The 20952-nt window shown below is 39.6% G+C and overlaps 1 protein-coding gene across 1 annotated transcript in view; it reads right to left on the bottom strand.

Annotated features, from left to right (window-relative positions):
- RABGAP1L (RAB GTPase activating protein 1 like) overlaps nucleotides 1–20952 on the bottom strand; it is a 224685-nt gene that overhangs the window by 43679 nt on the left and 160054 nt on the right. Inside the window, exon 19 of the mRNA XM_035898056.1 lies at nucleotides 9553–9681. Within this exon, the coding sequence (XP_035753949.1) occupies nucleotides 9553–9681 (129 nt within the window). The remainder of the gene's footprint in view (nucleotides 1–9552; nucleotides 9682–20952) is intronic.

Genomic DNA, 20952 nt, shown 5'->3' with positions numbered 1-20952 from the left:
CCCCCCCCCCCCCCCCCCAACTTCCACAACTCATCAGTACACCTGTAGGTGCACATCTGAAACAGCAATGAGAGTAACAGTAACGAACTTCTTTATCTCGAGGTTGGCTGATATGGCACCTCTCTGTCCAGGTGTTCACAGTATTGCATGAAAAATCATCATTTACAAAGGAATTATTTCAGATGTAAACAATACACCATAGCACTATTTAAAAATTTGTGAAAGGGTAAACCAACACATTGTTATGCTTAAATAAAATGAAACACCTCTACAAATGGAGATAAATACGCTAGGACATCTCTATATAGCACTTTAATGGGATTGTCCAAATCCTCTGGCATACAGCTCTTCACCTCAGTTTACCAGCCTTATGGCCAAACGCAAAGAAATTAAACAACATGAACAAGTTAACCCTATGTTGACTAAACTACGTACTTTCCACAAGAGAAACAAGGCAATAATATGGTAAAAATAAAAGCCATTAACTGCAGGAAACCAGAGACTCCTGAAGCAAAGCGATAAAGAGATTGCCCTTATGAAGCACCCAGCTAAACTTGTACTTCAGTAGCTCCATATTGCTTAGACAACAGTCAAGTAACCACTCACTGAATTTAACTTTGAACAGTATCAATATTGGCAAAAATAATACCTGGGGTTTGTAATGGAAAGTTATTAATAGGGACTTCAGCTCTAAAAGCTACTGTCACTGCAGAGCTCTGCATTTATAAAATGCATACGGCCATCTTTCTATACTTAGTTTTGTTTGCTCGCTTATTTTCAATGCAGAGAAATTCAACTGCAGGTGCCTGAGAAATCAAACACCAGCAAAAATGCTTAAAAACACTGTCCCCAATGTCTTGTCTTTGACTGCAAAAGCAATGGGAGGAAAAAACCGGAACATTGTTAGCCTTTGCCTTCCTCTACCCTGCTCTTCTCTCCCCCCTAATTTTTAAAAGTTTAGCTTTAGGTCTCAATATAGCATGGTGCTTCAGAATGTGTCACCTCATTTTATTTGTCAAAAAACAAATTAAATGAACCAAATGTCTGGTCCCAACTATTCTCTGCACTACACTGAGAATGAATCATTGTTTTTTTTCCCCAAGCCACTCCATGCAATAGCCACTGGCTCTGGATTACTTGAGCTTTCTGTAACATAGTCATGCCTTGTTTCCAACAACTGAAGTTTTAAATTGTGTAACATCTGCAGAAAAAATAATCACAGCATTCCTGAGAAAGACACATATCAGAAAGGCTGAAATTTTTTGCCCAAATGTAATCTTTTCCAAATGCAAGTATTCTAAGATTTCTAGGCACAGAAATAAAAGATAATTCTCTTTGTTGGCACTGAACTTCCAGTAGGTAACAGAGCTTCTTCCCCTACTGTTCAGAAGGGAGAATACAGAGTTTCTTTGGTCACAGGAATTGAGTTCTAAAAAAATAAAGACACAATATTCTTTGGGGTCCTGCAATTGAAAAATAAGTTGTCACAGACAACTCAAAGACTTCAGCTAGCAAGGGTCACAGCATCTTAGCCGCAGGGTCTTTTGTATGCGAAGAAATAGATTTCCTCTGAATTACCACTATGCTACTTACTGCTGAGATGCTACCTGTTTCCTCAGATCTGACTGCTTGAAAGAGATCTGAGAGAAGCAAAGATGAATTTTCACCTCCAGGGAAATTTCTCCATCTTAAGCCTGACCAGTTTTGTTGGTTTCTGTATCTATACTTGTCTGTATAGATATTTTTTCTGTATCTATACTTTTACCTACATTTATTTCTCCAGAAAACGTGAAAGCCTGTGTTGTTTTGCTTTTCATGATGGTCCTAAGTGCTGATGCAGAGATACATTTGTTCTTCGTCTACAGCCTCTTTTGCACCACAGAAGCATCTTCAAAAACAAAATTCAAACTCAAGGCATCCCTCAGAAAAATCAGTTACAAGTTACTGGGTTTGTTTTCTTCAAAGGAAGAGACAGTGTAGACTTTCTCTTCTAAAGAACAACTAAGATGTCTATTATGCTGACAAGTTACTCTATACACACCGCTACTGCTTGACATACAGACCGCAGGCAGTACAAAATTTTTTAAAGGACATTTTAACATGTCACCTTATAGGAGGTTAGTCAATCCTCCAGCCAACCTGCATCTGGGACTCAAATGTGTCCAATTCAGCTTGGGACAAATTTTCACTTCCTCTTACTCATAGAGCCGAGTTATTTTAGACAAAACATGGCAAAGACGGCAGAAGACAGAACTGTCAAACAATGTGACTCCCTGCCACCTTCATCTATTGCTCTCTGTACAATTTTCAGAATCAAGGATGGAAAGGAGCTGTTATTCATCCAGGAAGAAAGAGCCAGATTCAAGAAGCTTAAGCCAAAAGACCTTCCAAGTATGCTTTCCTTCTTCAGTTCTGAACAGGAAAACATCTGTCATCCTGGAAAGACATGACTCCTGACAGCACAAAGCTGAACAAAACACGTTTAGGTGGCCTGCTGGACCATGGAACAGTTTTCAGATGTCACTCTCACCTTACTGAATTAAACCACTGATACTTAGGGTAAATCTCATCATGCTATATGCTGCGATACAGTTGCTGGGGATACAGACAGCACATATTTCTATTCACTTTTCCACCTCAAACTTTTATAGTTCTTTGAAGATCCTTACCTTCAACACCATTCTTGTTGGCGCCGTTACTGTAGATGTAGATGACTACTACAAGGACACCAAAATATTTGGGACCTCAGCCAGGTCACAAAGCTACTTTAGGTGGCTAAAATATGATTATATTTAATTATTAATAGTAAAATAATATTCCTTCCATGTTGATAAAAAGTTAACAATATACCTGATTTCATTTGCAATGCCAACTCAGAGCAAATGGAATAAAAGAAAAGAAAAAAACCCAAACCCAAACAACTGAACAGTTTTACTAATGCTTAAACACCATGAAATTATAACCTCACTACCAGGCAACATGTCTGCTGACTGGAAAGCCAGATATGCAGAGTTCAAATAAATAGGCATTTCATGGCTTAAGCTGCTTTTTTTTTAAATGCCTGACACATTCTACGTTGTTAACACTTATTAACAATATGACAATAATATTAAATGTCCAATTTCACTGTAGGCATAATCTGATTTTCAGGTGCCAGTTCACTGCATTGTACTATACCACAAAGCTAAGCAGAAAGAAGGAAGCTGAAAACAGAGCAGGCATTAAAAAACATGACCCTCCTTACAACGACAATAGGATCCTGCACTTCGGAGATAACGGCACAGACTTAGTAAGTGGAATTGATCATTGGCTTTTAATAAGAAATCGCATACAGGCACAGTAGGGTTTTCTACAGATCTAAACACAATTCTTTTCAATTTGGTTTGGCCTTTTCTTGAGAAGTTGATAAATGAGCAATTTTCTTCCTGTCCTTTACATTGGAAGATTAATTAGATACATCACTGGTAGAACCAAAGGAATAAAAGGCTTCTGCAGTTTCAGGGCCTTTCTGCAGTTATCTCCTTTGCTTTTCTGTTGCATTTGTGTTGTCTTACCACCTCTCACAATAGCAACCCCCCCCGAGTATCTAGATAAATACACATATAAGCATGTAAACACAAAGAGAGAGAATGCACTAGAGAGAAGAGGGAGAGCAAGTGAGCTATTTTTACTCCTTTCCATTGAAACTCACATAGATCAATATGTAACTCCCTGTTAAACCAAACCTGCAAAAAATTGCTTCTTGATAAAGCAGCAACAGAGGTGCGAATAAAGTAATTCACCCACATCAGTAAGGTGTGAGCTTCAAAACACTAGTTTGAAATCAAAATATTTAAATAGCAACATTATTAAAGTAAATCCATTTTAAAACTACACAAAGAACAATTCTGAAGTGAGAAAAAGCTTAGCACAGCTCCTGCTACCTTAGCCTTTTCTTTTCGACTCTGCTAGTAGAGCTATTCTCCGTGGGTCCCGGTGCAAGCCACAACTGTGGGTGTGCCCAGGAGGGATCAATAACCTTGTCAGTACAGTGACGGGTGACAAAAATGTGTTTGCTTTGCATCGAAAAAGGCACATTGTTTTCTCAAGGCCATTTGCTTCTCTTACCTAAGGTGCTGAGAGCAGCAACCCTGTGACACTGCTGGGTCTACTGGGGCACCTTATTTCCTCCAAAGAGGAGAGAGATTTACATTTCAAAATCCAAGGGTTAGGTCCTGAACTCATGAGTTAAACTCAAAAGTTGTGAAATTAAGGAGAAAAAACATGAAGTATTTTTTCATTTGCCTTCTCTAGAACCATGTCAGCTAGAGCTCAAGAAAAAAAAAAAAGAGGCAAGGAGAGGTGGATTATTATTACATGTTAAACTCCTGTTTTGTTTTGCAGTAATACCGGAACAAAATAAAAAGAAACATTGGAAAAGATACAGCCAGACTATGAAACCTGGCCACACCATGATTCTGTTTTCACATTTCTATGCCTCAGTAATTAGCTTAGAAACCTAAAGAAAATACTCCCTGGCACTTACTGTGTGATACTTACTCTAAAAGCATCTGGTGTTTAGGCTACAAATACTAATACAGAAGTGAGAAGCAGTTGAAAGACACATAGTGCCTCAGTCATACAGCAGAAAAAAACCACACTTTAAGTTCTTGTTTGTGGTTTTTTTTTGAACAGAACAAGTTTTGCTGCATTCAACATGACAGACAACTAGTCTTCATGTAATCTCTACATTCCCTGGGACCTCTTCTAGTGATGATTATCAAGACTATAATTTCCTATTCAAGCATGTCAACTCCTGTAATTAGTAGTTCCTGTTTGTAAATAAATACCATGAATACTATAATATCTAATTATAGAATCATGGAATAGTTGAGGTTGGAAGGGACCTCTGGAGAAGATATTGTCTAGACCACCCCCTCGAAGCAGGGTTACCTACAGCAGGTTGCTCAGGGCCAGTTGTATTTGAATATCTCCACAACCTCCTTGGGCAACCTGTTCCTGTGTCTGATCACCCCTGGAGTTAATAAATAAATAGATTTTAAATAAATAAATTATTTTACTTCATTTTGTGCCCACTGTCTCTTGTCTGTTCACTGGACACCATTGAGGAAAGCCTGGCTCCCTATTCTTTAGTTCCTCCACTAGGTATTTATCTACATTGATAACATCCCCCTGAGCCTTCTCTTCTCCAGGCTGAACAGCCCCAGCTCTCTCAGCCTTTCCTCAAAGGAGAGGTGTTCCAGTCCCTTAATCATCTTCTTGGCCCGTCCCCAGACTCTCACCATTGTAGCTAGGTCTCTCTTGTCCTGGGGAGACCAGGCCTGGACATATACTCCAGATGCATCTCACCAGTGCTGAGCAGAGTAGAATGATCGCTTCCTTGACGTCCTGGCAACACTCCTCCCAGTGCAGCCCAGGATACCACTGGCCTTCTTTGCAGCAAGAGGTCACTGCTGGCTCATGTTCAACTTGGTGCCCAGGTCCTTTTCTACCAAGCTGCTTTCCAGCCAGCTAGCCCCCAGCAGGTACTGGTGTATGGGGTTGTTCCTCCCAAGTGCAGGACCTTGCACTTCCCTTTATTGAACTTCACAAGACTCCTTCTGGCCTGTTTTTCCAGCCTGTTGAGATGTTGGATGGCAGCACACCCACACAGTCTATCAGCCACTCCTCCCAGCTTTGTGTCATCTGCAAACTTGATGAAGGTGCTCTGTGCTCCATCATTCAGTCATTAATGAAGACGCTAAGCACTATTGGTGACGGTGTCAACTTCTCAGGCACAACACTAATGACCAGCCTCCAACTGGACATCCCACTGACGATCACAACCCTTTGAACCTAGCAATTCAGCCACATTTCAATCCACCTCACTGTCCACTTATCTAGTCCATATTTCATCAGTTTGTCTAGAAGGATGTTATGGGACACAGCGTCTATACTTGCTGTACTTGACATAAACAACACCCTCAGCTCTCCCCTCACCCACCAAGGCAGTCATCTCATCATTGAAAGCTATCAGGTTGGTTAAGCATGATTCACCTTTCATAAAAACATGTTCATTACTCCCGGTCACCTTCTTCACTATGAGCTGATTTTCTTTTCTATCTATCAAATAGTTAATGTGCCATCTCCAGTCAGAGGTTACATTCCTGTGATTCAGATTTGGCACTCTAAGGGCATTCTATCTGGCAAAAGTGAGAAAAGTTGATCCAAATAAATAGAAACTGTGAATATGAAGTCAGTTCAACCATTGTGTGTTTTAATTTAATGTGGGACATCAAGTTAACAGAGTCAATGCATCGCTCAGTAGGGATGCATAACAGAAATACTAAGATGAGTCTGAAAGGAGTATGAATGGAAGTGTCTGGCACGCAAAAGCACCAGAAGAAACAATACAGAGAACAGGTTATGAGAACGGCATGTATTGATAAGCAAGGACACGAGTGACAGCAGTCAAACTGGCAAACAATGAGAAATGTCTTGCTATGTCTAGATCAGAAGGCCGGCACTCTGCACTCTGGTGAGGCTGTACTAGAAACAACCAGCCAGTCAGAGACCCACAGCAAAACTACACCATGTCACCTCTGCTAAAAGGAAAATAGGCTGAAAGCCACAAACCCATCCACAATGAGGAAGCAGAGACAAGGAACGGCAATGACAGGCTGAAGCAAGCAAGCTTCTGAGGGAAAGATCACACCATGAGAACTGTTTGACTCCTAAAGAATACAAAAACTTTGTCTAAAAGCCAGTTTATTGTCATTAATCAAGAGGAACCCAAGAGACATAGTAAGTACTTCATAGTCACTGTCCCTCATCCTCATCACACACAAGTGATCCTTGGTGTTGCTGAGCACATGGCTATCAATATGAGCGGCATCTATGACAGGAGTGCAAGTGAGTGAAAACAGATTCATTTAAAGTAATTACCACCCTCCCCTCCAGTAAGATCCTGTGCTGTGTTTTCTCATATTAACTTCCTGAAGTCTTTCACATTTCACTGTTTTAAATACACCACCTTAGGTTCAAGAGTTTTCCCTATGTAGATTAACTTTCCTGACTATGCTATTAAGCCTAACAAGAACGTTAACTAGAAGGCTCTAAGTTTCAGAACGCTCCTCTCCAGGGGCTTAGTTGTCCCTAGATTAACTATTAAAAGATTGTTCAGCACACAGTTTAGATCCCCTCCTATGTCTTATATCTGAATGAGGACTGAGTTGCATGCCCAGTGAGTTAGAAGAACCCAACTCCCAACGATACTCCTTAAAAGGGTGGGGTGTTACTAACACAGCAGAAGGTAACTTAAATTTACTTTTTCCCATCCCTGGAAACCCCAGGTCTCAGCCATTCCAATAATGCCTACTAGTCCTTGTGTACTGCAACACACAGGAGAGCATCTTGACTCCATGTCTGCTGTACTCATCTGTGCTTTTTTCTTACGGGCCAGAATCCAGAATGTGTGAAATCTTGCATAGGCAGTGGATTCACTGTCAAGTCCTTCAGCTACCTTCCCATTCACATTGATGAACGGTTCAGAATTTTATAATCGGCTTTTGAATGGCCCCATGTGCTGAACCCATACGAGAGACTATGCACCAACCATCTGCCTTAAACGCATTGCAAAATACTTTCCCAACAGAACATATTATATACATACATACCCAATACAAATAAAAACATTAATGAAAAATATCATCATGTGACACATAATACGTTACATAAGAAAATGAGGCCCAAGAAAACTGACAAGTATCTCTCCCCAAAAGTACCATGAGGACTTCTATTTTAACCTCTCATCAGAAAAAGACACACTGAGTAAACAATATAAATACAATTTTCTTGTACTTGGTAAGTTCTTAAATTACTCATTTTCAAGAACTGAGCAAAGGACTAAACACTAAATGTCAAACTGTAGTCTTTTACTCCCAAATACTCTCTTTTGGTAGCAGGGTTCAAATCTCAAGTCCAATTTTAATAAAACCTTTGCACAGATTTTCTTTTTTTTCTGGCTGGAATAAATATTAGTACAGCAAGCCCCACTCTTTCAAAGGAAAAGAGTTTTAACCAGTATGGAAAAATCCCTTGCTTAATAAACTGTGAAATTAAGCAGCACAAAAGCAGATTAATAACTATATTGAAAGACAGATAAAAAAGGTGGAGTGTTAGACGAGCATTCTTTCTGAGGGGATGTTCTCAGCCCATTATTGGGCCACACCATACACACATTTCCTATCAGTGCTCCCAGTCCGAGAAATAACAAAAGCACTTTTTTTCAAGTTCAAATGTTTAGCCCATCCATAGCTCTATGTATTTCAACAAAAAAAATCCCAGAAAAAATAGCAGACCTTTCAAACGACAGTTTTATGAATCTCTGTGGCCGCTTTTAACAGAAGATTTCCATCCTCAAAAACTTACAGTCAGGTTCCTCTAACTTGCCATCATTTGTTACAAGCCCAATACTTGTGCTCCAGACGTTCAAAGAAGCCTACCTTTTGTCAGCAAAGTCTTGGATAGGGTAGAATACAAAAAGCTATTCTGTCTTGGTAAGCTTGATATACAAACAAAACTAAGTTTCTATGCCAATTGTGTTTGTCGTGGTTTAACCCAGCAGGCAGCTAAACAGCACACAGCTGTTTGCTCACTCCCCCGCAGTGGGATGGGGGAGAGAATCAGAAAAAGGGTAAAACTTGTGGGTTGAGATAAAGACAATTTAATAGGACAGAAAAGGAAGGGAAAATAATAACAGTGATAAAAAGAATATCCAAAACAAGTGACACACAATGCAATTGCTCACCATCCACTGACCAATGCCCAGCAAGTTCCTGAGCAGTGGACGCACCCTCCCAGCCAAGTCCCTCCAGTTTTTGTTCAGCATGATGTCATATGGTATGGAATACCCCTTTAGCCAGCTGGGGTCAGCTGTCCTGGCTGTGTCCCCTCCCAGCTTCTTGTGCACATCCAGCCTCCTCACTGGCAGGACAGCATGAGAAGCTGAGTCCTTGACTGGTGTAAGCACTGCTCAGCAACAACTAAAACATCAGTAAGTTATCAACATTATTCTCATCCTAAATTCAAAACACAGCACTGTGCCAGCTACTAGGAAGAAAATTAACTCTATCCCAGCCGAAACCAGAATGCTATTATACAGCAGCACTCAGCCAATAAATAGCTCCTGGACGAAACAAGTAATACCTGACCTTTGGTTCCATGATTATCATACATTTGATTAATTGGTTTAGTGTAATCACTGTTTATAAATCACTTAATGAATTAGTGAGTTCTGATAATTCAGTTTGATTGATCATGCATCAGTTTTCTATTTTATATAATTTATTAGCTTGTACCAAAGCAGACAAAGAGGGAGAAGCTCAGACCTTTACTTTCTTTAACTATAAAGAGTGCGCATGTGTGTGTATAAATATACAAACATATATAAAAAGTAATAGACTAATGATTTCATTACTTTACTTTCCACACGCTACTGCCGTTCTTAACATTGCACCTTACTTTTCCTGTAAAAAGCCCAGGTGAATGAGAAGAAATGAAGACCATCCTTACCTTAATGTTGCAAGCTTGTTCCATAAGTCTTCTGGCGTTCTCTTCAGCTCTGTACCTCTTGGGCAACTGAACCCTGAAGAATTTTAAAGCTCCTTCAAAATCAGCTTGTAGAAGGTCCTCTTTTGAGGTCTGCAATTAAACACAGAGAACTACAGTAAACACTGAGAACAATGCAGTCATGCTCTTTTGCTCAATTTGTCATTCACTGAATGTATTCCAAACCACCAATATTCACATTAGCTCAAAAACATCCTCCTTGAAATCAGCTCTAATCCCTACCTCTTAAAACAAAAGAGAGGCTAGAGCATATCCAAGGAATCCCAGGCAAAGCAGCACAATCAGAAGACTGTAACACATCAATGTATTTTATCCTTCTATACCTGCAGGGTAAGAAAAGGATTCTGGCTCAGCCTGTCACGATGTCACTCAGTAAGGAGAGGAAAAAAAACTAAACAAGAAAACAACAAAAAACTAGGAGAATTTATAGTATTTTCTAGCGAGCTTGTGCATTAGACCATTGCTGGGTCTCATAATGCTGCCCTAAAAAAGACAATGTATATATAGATATATATGGTTGCAGACATGAACAGCAGAAGCAGAAATGCATATGACTCATAAGAGGCATCAGCAAGTCAATGTGCAGAAGTCTGTGACACAATTTCTCAAAGAACACTGTGCCAGAAAATGTTTTACATGCTTATTTCTTTATCTCTCATAATACAGTACCTCTCAGTGTGGTATCAAGCCTAACAGGTCAGAAAATGTTAAACATTCGACATTAATCCAGTTCTGCTACTAATGGAGTAATATGATTCACAGGGACAAATGTATTCATCTTCAGATATACTAATAAGTACACCAAGGAATTTAGCAGATATGAAAAACCAAGTCTTGGGATTGTTCCTTTAAAAGGTTGGCAGAAACTGTGTGTTCAGACAAGACATTGAGGACGTCATCTCAAAACCACAAATTTCAAGATCTTTAACCCAGAAAGAGTGAACAAAAATGTGTCTCTGTACAGACCAGTATCATGGAGACCAGCGCTGTGTATTGCAGTATAATTACTACAAATACCTCAAGAGCAGCACAGGTACCTTTGGTTAATTGCTGAATTAATTGCTCAAGTACCACTGCCAACATTTTCACGTGTCATCTTCCGCTTTCTCATGAGTAACGTCTTTTGTCATTTTTTGCCTCGTTATATGCAGTAGGTGTATTACATACACATAGTTTCAAAGTTTGATTCTTAACTATATTGCTATCCACTCAAAAGCCTTTGCTGTCTCCAATTTTGGACGGCTTTCCAAAAAACACACTTCAGCCAAACACAAGACAACAAACACAGGGAGAACTGGAAGAAACTCTGCAGCCTTTGACATGCATGAGGTGATGATGCTATTATTTCTCTTGGGTGTTCAATTAGTTTTAAATTAATAAAAATAAATACAATTTTCATTACAATGCAAAGATCTTACTTTTATTTACTTTTTCCCTATGCACCCTACAAACTAGCATCACTAGTTCATTTACATGAAAATAAATCTACTATGTAAAAGCCCTTCTTAAAAGTACAAAAATACTGTTTCCCAAAGCAAACTGAACTTGAATACGGTACTGCAGATACTTGTAGCCCGTAACAGTAATACTCAAACCCAGCTCAACACATTCCATGTTTCTGCTGAAAATGCTACAGCACTCTACCTGCAGGGTCTATCAAAAAAAGCAATTTATCCAAACTTTTATTTGGTGGGGGGAAGGGAGCAGGGTTTTTGAAGGGATTTAAAATTATGTATCAAACTTGGAAGAGCAACAGAAGGTAAGGGGGTGTTTTCATGGTTATCCAGTATCTTTGATAGCGGAGAGCATGTGCTGACATCAGAGGTGTGCCTGCTCTGTGCCCAGTCTCTCACTTTGGGAATGGGCATAGCAATATGCCCTTTGACTTCCTCAATCAAGAGCCAATAAGGACAAAATCTACATTGTGCATGTTAACCTACCACCCTACGTATTTTTGGAGGTTATTATACTGTATACCCAACAGCACTCCATAGTAAGAGTGAGAAAAAGCCAAATACAACTGGAGTAGCTTCAGTGGATCTGTTTCCCCATGACTGCTGCATTTTGAAGGCAGACAACTTTCTGTCATCAAAATCCTCAGAGTTCTCTCAAGAGCTATTTGATCTTCCCTTCCTTCACAGCCAAGGAAGCTGCTGGGTCATCACTGCAGGGACACAAGAAAAGCTGCCTTCAGGATGCTGATGAGAAATGTTCAGCTTTACAAACTATCACATCTCATTCTGTCCACAAAAAAATTGGCAGGAGGACTCTTTGGCTGAGACTCAATCAGACAAGACCGATGTAGTGTTGACTGAAAGCTGGTGCAGTTGGGTATCTAATGAATCAGACCCATTCCTGACTGCAGCTGTGGCCAACACATCCATTTCCTCTTCCTAACATCATATTTCTCCTGGTCAAGTTTTACTGAGGTTTTATGTGCTTTTACCACACTCAAGACTAGATCACCATTTTATATCCACAATGGGCTGTATTTAAGATTACCTGCAAGTTGTAGAGCGCAGTGGAAGCAGCCTGTGACATAGGCAAGCACACAGCACCGCTGCCAAAGCCCACGCTGGCAACCAAGCTGCTTCTGGACAAAGTTCAGCTGGGTCATGTTGATCGAAAAGCAGTAAATGGTTTGATAACCAGCTTACTTAAAAGTCATTTCTCTCCTTCCCTCTCAGTGATGCTGACAGCCATGATCACTATACAATTAAATAGATTTCTCTATTCCAATGCAAATTTGCCTTCTTTGGAGACAAGCTCTCCTGCATTTCCAGTCCTCACGCTGTGGCAGCCTCCTCCCATCCTCCTCTGAAACCCGTCCATGAACACAACTCTGACCCCAGGTGTAAAGGGACACCAGCCAACCTGTAAAACCCATTGTGCTGCTGTTCTTGGTTTTACTGGGAAGGTGCACAGATACTGCAGTGCTGAAAGACAGGGCAGTCTCCAAGACAGGCTGACTGGTACATGCTTCCATCCAACAAGAGTGGGAGGGTGTTTTCAGTTAAGACTTCTGGACAGTTGGTCCCAGCACAAAACAAACACCAAACGTACTTTTTGCCAAAGTTTTAGCATTTTATCAGGAGCTGAGCTACTCCAATTTTAAGCAAGTATTCTTACTAGAGGTTCTGGCTACACATTTGTATTTTAATTTTCTATTAATTTTTCTTAAATTAGCATAATGCAATGAGTGTTTTGGAATTTGTTTTAGAAATCAGAGGAGGAAAAACACTAAAAAAAATTTAATAATCAACAAAGAAATTGCCCTGCCAGACTTCAGAAAAGCAGACGCACCTACCCATCATGTCCATAGCACCAAAAAAGACAGAGGCAAATGTGTCAGAAAAACAGCAATTATAGGTAAAACATTTAAAATCAGATTGAATTCTACTAGGTGTCTGCTTGAATCCTTGTGATAATGTTTTAACAGCCCCCAAACAAATTGCTCTCATAACTATTGAGAATTTTGAGGTCTCAAGCCCGAAAAACTTTTAGTCAATGAAAATCCCATAAGAATAATAGTGAATCATGGAAATAAGAACTTATTTGACAGTTTGCTTAACTAAGATTATAGTTACAACAAAGTATAAACCATGACATTGTATAATTTGATAAAGTGAGTGGTAGCCTCTACTATCCAGCTCTTTCTACTTTGCTGAATATTTTAATTTCATTAAAATAATATGTTGATCAAAAAATTAGTTTCACTATTAAAATCACAAGAAATCAAAGTAACATTTTGAGGACAACATTATCCAGGTTGCATACTTTGTATATTTTCTGCAAACTAATCTCTTCTGGTACTGTTTAAAAACAGGAAGCAACATAAAACACGAGAGAGAGAGCACAGTACAAAAAAATAGCAATGTCGGCATCCTAAGATTCACATTTCTTGACATTTTGTGATTTTAATCAATAAATCATAAAGACATCTCAGGAACCTTTTGGCAGCTGTTTGACAGGCAGAGATTTGTAAATTCATTGGTTCGCATCACTCAGCTTGTGGAACTCATCAACAACTTATTTCACTAAACCATCTGTAAGTTTAATGAATCAATAATTAAAGTTTGGCAGAAGCATTGCATTTTGTGCACTCAGGGACTTCAGGGAATTTTTTTATTATTTTAGATGTAATTTTCAAATAATCATATTTTTGGTTAAAATGTATTTTTAAAACCAGGCAAAAGAGGAAATTCACTGAGAACTATGATCAAAACTCTCAGCTTGACTTTTAGGACTTCACTAAATATGTCCTCAATTGTTCTTCCCACATCACTTAGGTATTTCAATATATTCATAAAATTATCATATATGGATTAGTTGGAGCTAAGAGAAAGCCCTTTCCCATAAGTACTCGAGAAGCTTTCCAATCTAAAGGTAAAGTTCTGGAAAACTGCAAATGTTCAAAAAACAGAAACAGAATTTGAGAGACTTACTTAAATGATGTTAATTGTGATTATTTTTTTCAAGTAAATAATGTCACTACTGCTTTCCCCAAAATATTTAGGGAAATGTGATTAAGACAAAGGACAAAGCCTTGTTTTTTTTCTTTAATTTCTCTGTCTTCAGTTATTAATTCTGCAGTCTCATTTATTACTGACTATATCAACTACAACTCCTATTCCCACCTGGGAACTAATACAGTGGAAAAAATTTCAGATCAACCACATTGCACTTCTTTAATTTAATACTTCCTCTTTCATACAAAAATGACAAATTTCTATAGAATTGTATGTGTACCGTATATATATTTAGAATTTCTATAGAACATCAGTGAGCATAAACTGCCTTTTTTACACTTTAATGAACATGTGTCAGGATCAAGACCAATTTAAAGGCTGAAAAGAATCTGGCCACACTCTACACCACTATTTAATTTGCTACTGGGAAACTGAAAATGTTTGCAACTATCCTCACACTAATTTTTCAGAACATACTATTTAATCCCTAACATACACAGATGTGGTTTTAAGTTCTTTTAAGAAGATATGCAATGTAAAATCAAAGTATGTAAGCTATTTTTTCTAACCTGACGGTTCCTCTTCCACCGGCAGCAACAAGACTGCAATGCTGCACGTTGCACAACTGTGCACTGTCGTGCACACTTAGACATGAGCCACAGACCCGACATCTGTTCACTGACTCCAAGAGGATGAAGTTGACCTTCTGTGCTGCCAAGGAGCGCGAGGCTGGATAAACTTGGGATCCAGGCCTGGGGTAAAGCTACACTGCTACAGTCACACTGGCAGGTACTTCTAGGACAATTCATAAAAAGACTCCTTTTACTGGCATCGCTTATGTCCATTTCTCTACTCTGAAAGCTATACTGTCAAACACATTTTTTCCTAAATACAACCTGTGCTCTCTGTAAAACACTGTTTGGTACAAAAGCATCACGGAAAAAAAAAAAAAAAAGCCTTGGTTTTGTGCGCAGTGAGTTGGCATCCATAAACATGGCAACAATCTAGCGTACACCCAGTAGTACCCCTCTGCTCAAAATTTCCCCATTGCGTTTATACGTAGCTCCAGACTTACAAAGGCAGTGTTAATTCTGCCACATAAAATACTGATGAACGTGGGTAAGAGCAAACAGAATATCTACTAGTTTCATCCACCCATAGTCATCCCAAAGGGGATAAACCCACACAGAATTAGTGCTGTTTCACTTGCCCATCATCTCAGCTAGCTGATGCAGTGAGTAGGTGATCTGAATTTTTGTAAGGCTGGCATAAAGGTTATAATTATATTTCTCACACAACGCTATAATGGCAGGTATTCTGCCTGCCCTAGGCATTTATCCCCAAAACCATAGTAGAGGGAGAAGCTTATGCATGTAAAAAAGAATCTAGTTCTTAATTTTATGAAAAGCCAAGGTTTTGAAGTATCTTCAGTTCTGATTAAAGTACAAATTCTTGGTCCTCAGAGATTTCTCATTTTTAAAAAATCATCGGAATCAGTGCCTCTCCTCTCTATGGAAGGGGTATATGTCAAAAGAGATACATGTCAGAACAGGTATTTAGCTAATAAAACCTGACAGGAAATCACATTGACTCCCCAAGTCAAGACTCTAATAACACAAGTATTATTTGTATTGTTTTGCCTTTCCCCCCTCTTTTTTTTCCTTTTTAATAAGCAATATTATGTCATTCAGCAAAGCTAAGCTGCCTGGATGATGAAGTATGCTAAATTTCCTGGTATTCTCCATCTGGAGGGCCAGATACAAAGCCTGATTAAGTCAAGTGAAAAAGAGCTTAGTGGGTTTGTCTCTGCTTTCCTTAGAGCTCATCACAAAACAATTCAGAATGATTTGGCAGTCCTTGCCCAAGAGGCCATCAGCAGGATGAGATGGATGAGTGTTTAGGTACACTTGGAGGTAAACTGGAATAATGCTTACACATACAACAGATTCAACCATGCGTTATTGGCCACTCTACTCAATTCTACAAGTGACTGTAGATATCCAAATTCATCTGCATTTTACTAGCAATCAGAAAGTTTGTGAATTTTTTTTTATTTTTACCTAACATCTCACAGCACAGGGATACACTGGTTCAACCACCCACCCCACCCCCCTTTTTTCTTTTTTTTTTTTTTTTACACTGAACATTCTATAATACGCAGAGCACATTCACTTGTGTGAGTGTACTGCAGAACATGGAGATAGGTTTCAGTAGCACAACACAAATGCAAGACAGGTCACTATATGTAACTACAATATAGGAGCGCACATGGTATGGAAATAAAGGAAAGGCACCATTCCACTAGAAAATGGGATAGGATCAGTAAAGAACTGTCTCCACATGCATCACGTAAAAATGACGTTCTGGTGTATGAGGCCATCGACCAAATGTACCTTGGAGCTGCAGACAAGCTTAGTTACAGTCCCCTAGAGCAGACCCAGCTAGGACTAGGTACTGACTTCTGGATTCACCACTGTTTTGTGGGTTTGAGTCTGCTTTGTACAGCAGTAGAAATGATAAAAGTGTACTTCTCTGTACATGCCACAGCAATTTCAGGCCATTTCACATACAGGCATCATTTGCTATGATGGATAAAAACACCTTTAACAATTTATTTCCCAGATAATTCTACACAGGAATTTTAACTTTTTTACATAGTCAACTGCCTTTTCAAAATCACAGAAACAGTTGAAAACCAAAAATATAGGTTGAATTTTTATGAACACTTAAAATGAACCTCTGATGTCACAAGTATAAAATTTGAAATGCTGAGCATTAATGCACTTTCCATCGGTATCTAGAAGCAGACCAGGCATGCTGCTTATTTGGAATCATTACAGGACTGAGAACAAAAGCATTCATGGCTTTAGGAAAGATTTTTTTTTTTTACAACGTGGCCCTCGGTTGTGAACCCTTCAAGCTAGTTAAGGAGTGGCACTGATCCCCATTAGGAGGACTGGCATCCAGCCCTCCCAAGCTAACATGAAAAAGAAAGACTCAGTGCTTAGGAGATGGATTATGAGAAGCCAAGAGGAAAAAATAAGAGACTTCTTATGCCTCCATTCAGTGTCAAGAACCCTGGGGGGGGGGGGGGGGGGGAGCTTGGAAGGGAAGATGGCAAATTCACAATGAATTAATTTCAAGAAAATGTGATCTCACCGCAAGCAGCCGAGGCACAAATAGGCGATGCCCCATTCCCAGAAGTTCCAGCACCCGACATGCATACTCATTCACCAGCTTGCTTCTCTCGTCATGCATGTCCTGGGACTTTTTGACAGGAGGTGTGAGCTTGGCAGCTGGGGTTTTGCAAGGTACCCCTTCTTCCATGAGCAGTAAGTAGTAAGTATCCAGAGTGAGAAGAACAGGCTTTGAACCGCAATTTCAGAAAGTGCAAGATTAGGAGACCCAGCCTCAGATCTTTGAAATGGGCTCGGATAGCTGCCTACAGCAACGCCCGTTGGTCTCTCAGGAAGAGAAAAGCATCTTTGCTAAGAATCAAGGAAAAATATGATCCACTGTGCTGACTCAGCCAGAGTCCAAAGTAGATTTGAAAAACAAACCAGAGAAAACATGGATCTAAAAATGTACCTAGAAAGCAGGAAAATGGCAGAAAATGAGTGCAGGAAAGCTCAGATGGGAGAAAAGCAATGGAGAGCTTTCAGGGCTCAGTGTCTGTGGATGTGTGTGCCAGCAGCCAGCAGCAGCAATAAGAGCAATAAAGCCAGGGCAGTTCTGAAGCTGCAAAGAGAAAAGGATGAGCTGGGAGGAGGAGGAGGGGGTGAATGAGCATGCAGAGAGCGTCTCGGGGGAGAATGCCGTAATAAGAAGCCAATAGTGAGCTGCTGGACAGCTGAGCTCCCCCTCCCCGTCCACCTTAAATCAATTCAGCCGTGAGGGGTTTTGCTGTCAATCCCAGGCTTACGGTAGCTGAACTGCATCCTCTAACATTCGATGGCTCAGAAGAAACCGGCCTGCCAGCCGATATAATGACCTGTATTCGATCTGCTTCTGAATAATGCAAACACAGACTGTGCAACCCAGAGACGGGCAGGTAGGGCAGGAGACATTCATCCCTCCTGGGTGATGAATGGAAGAGGGGCAAGGACATCGCGATGGACTGACTGCTGGTGAGGAGCGAGCAGCAGGCAGCTTCTGAGAAGCTCTGAAGCCATAGCTCATCTTTTCACAGCTTGTGCAGGATTGAATTAAATAATTTAAATAATTATAATTTCCAGCACTGTGTTCTCAGGAGGTATTTCTATATCTGGAGATGACAGGCGGGGAGGGAATGAAGTCAGTGCGCACATTGGAATTGATTCTAGAAATTAACTGCACATTTGTAAGGAAAATGCTATGATGTCACACCTTAAATCGCCTCGCATCACTCCTATGCAGGGAACAGGCCATGTGCCTCTGCCATCTGGGTAAAGACAGCCTAGCAGGTATTACTTCATTTCACAGGTCTGTGTTTTAGAAAGCATATTTTTATGCCACTTAATTTTTTTAATTGCCTAATTATAAAATGGGCTATGTAACAGAACAATACACATTTCCGATCAGAACAGACATTAATATTCCACACATATTTAACATACAGAAAGGTGGTAATTTAAAATACTCTGAGGAGCTCTACAGATCTAAGACATTAAATGCAAACACTTCTGCAGATGCATATGTAAGCTCTAAAAATCATTTGTCTAACATGTCAAGAAAAATCGTATTTAGCTAAAATTCTAATGCAAAGTAAAAATCTGTAGCATGGGGTCGTTGAATTGAAATAATAAACATGTTTATGATCATTTAAAATATGAAAATAATTTTACTTTACCATGAACAAGCCTAGATAAATACTACAAAAAGCAGAGGAAAATTAGAAAAATAAATTAATTGCATCCAGTCTGATGCACCACCCATACTGGACTCCTTTCAAATGCAAGTACATTTTCTTGGATGAGGATTTTCTTTTAAAACAGGACATTATTACCAAAAATAGCCCCATCCACACAGGCCACCTTGGCTCATGGTGACACATGAAGCAGGTGGAAAAACGGTTAAAGCAGAACCAGCAGAAGTCATAGGTCAAAGATGACAGATGATGACAATGAGGCCTCAACGATTTATCCTCTGGTGATATGGGATTTAAGTCAGCTAAAGCATCTGCAAATTTTGTGAAATACCACATAAGCTGTTTAATACAGGTGGTCTTCTGAAAGCTGATTTAAGTATCTCAGGTTGTGAAACACTATTTTGCAGATGAAAATCTTTTGTATGGACTAGTCCACAGGGTTCTGAAAAGGCGGAGGCTAAAGCAATTCTGTCTACGCTGAGATTAGCGGTATTTACTGTGGTCCTTTTAAAGAGAAGCTATGCACAACTCTCTTAAGAAAAAAGAAACCATAACTAGCATGTTTCATTCCAGTTTATGATTACAGTGACGACCATGATGGGAACTCTCCTATCCTTTCCAAACTCCCTCAGCATGCAGTTCCAGAGATCCCAGTTTATTATCTAGTTTGTTGTGATGTATATAGCTAAACACCACAACACCGATCAGCCATCTATCACAGGTTAAATTTTCAGCTTACCACACTGTATGTTTGTAGGGTGAAAGGGTTTAAAGGAAAGGAAGTAGCTCTTCATATTTTTTCTGAATTTTTAAAGTGTTTACATCTAATTTAAGCACACGCTGGTAAAAGTGATATTCTAGAAATATTAGGTTCTATCTTCCACCTGCAAATAAACACGTTGCTCAAAACATTAAAAAGGAAGAAATGAGAGGGTTACACTGTGTGTATCGGGAAGCAAGTTGCAGAACTGGCTAGAAGCATAGAGTCACTGGTGACTTGTGGGTGAAACAGGCAAGAGGACAGATAATTCAAAGCACCATCTTGCATAAATCAGACTTTAATAAGCTGATAGCTAATTCTCATCCATACAGAAATTCAGGTTTGGTTTATTTTGGGTAGGGTTTGGGCTTATGAAAAATGGAATGAAGTGATTATTAAATAAAGTCTTTAATTCTAGAAAGTTATAAAAGGATTCAATAGTTAGAGGCTAAAACCAGATGAATTCAGGTTGTAAATAAGGTGCACGTTTTTAGGAATGAGGAAAATTAACTACAGGATCAGCTTCCCAAGACATCTGGTCTACTACAATCATTATGATTCTTACATCAGACCTGGATTTCTTGTTTAAAAAGGGTCTCTAAAATGCAAAAAATTCCAAGGCTTGACAAAAACCCCCTTAATTATCAGTTGAAATCCAATGCTCTGTGTTTTTCAGGAACTCCTTTCACGCGGTATAACAGTGAACCGTCATTTAGATTTGCAGTTTGACACTTTTTACTCTCCCTACCATTCTTAGACATCTCTACATCCTGAATTAATACTACATTTTATTTTTATCCATGTCTGTCCAGGAATTGTGATTTGTTCCTTCATGTAGACTTCACTACTCTTATCCATGCCCTTAGATTTCTGTCCTGCATTCTTCAGAAGGGCCTGACTGAAGTCAACATAAGACCTGAAAATGTCCCAAAAGGCAGTAAATTGCACACTAAGTAGATTGTCTTAGGGTAAACACGCATTACTAGTGCTTTGATTTCATAGAATCATAGAATGTTTTGGGTTGGAAGGGACCCCTAGAGGTCATCGAGTCCAACCCCCCTGCAGGAGCAGGGACACCGCTAACTAGATCAGGCTGCTCACAGCCCCGTCCAACCTGGTCTTGAATGTTTCCAGGGATGGGGCCTCCACCACCTCTCTGGGCAACCTGTTCCAGTGTTTCACCACCCTCATTGTAAAGAACTTCTTCCTTATATCTAGTCTAAACCTACCCTGGTTTAGTTTAAAACCATTACCCCTTGTCCTGTCAC

This window comes from Egretta garzetta, unplaced genomic scaffold (genome assembly GCF_000687185.1).
Source record: "Egretta garzetta isolate BGI_Z169 unplaced genomic scaffold, ASM68718v1 scaffold187, whole genome shotgun sequence".
In the NCBI taxonomy this organism is placed as follows: Eukaryota; Metazoa; Chordata; class Aves; order Pelecaniformes; family Ardeidae; genus Egretta; species Egretta garzetta.
The sequence above is the reverse complement of the archived record's forward strand: the minus strand, read 5'-3'. Positions and strand labels throughout refer to the sequence as shown.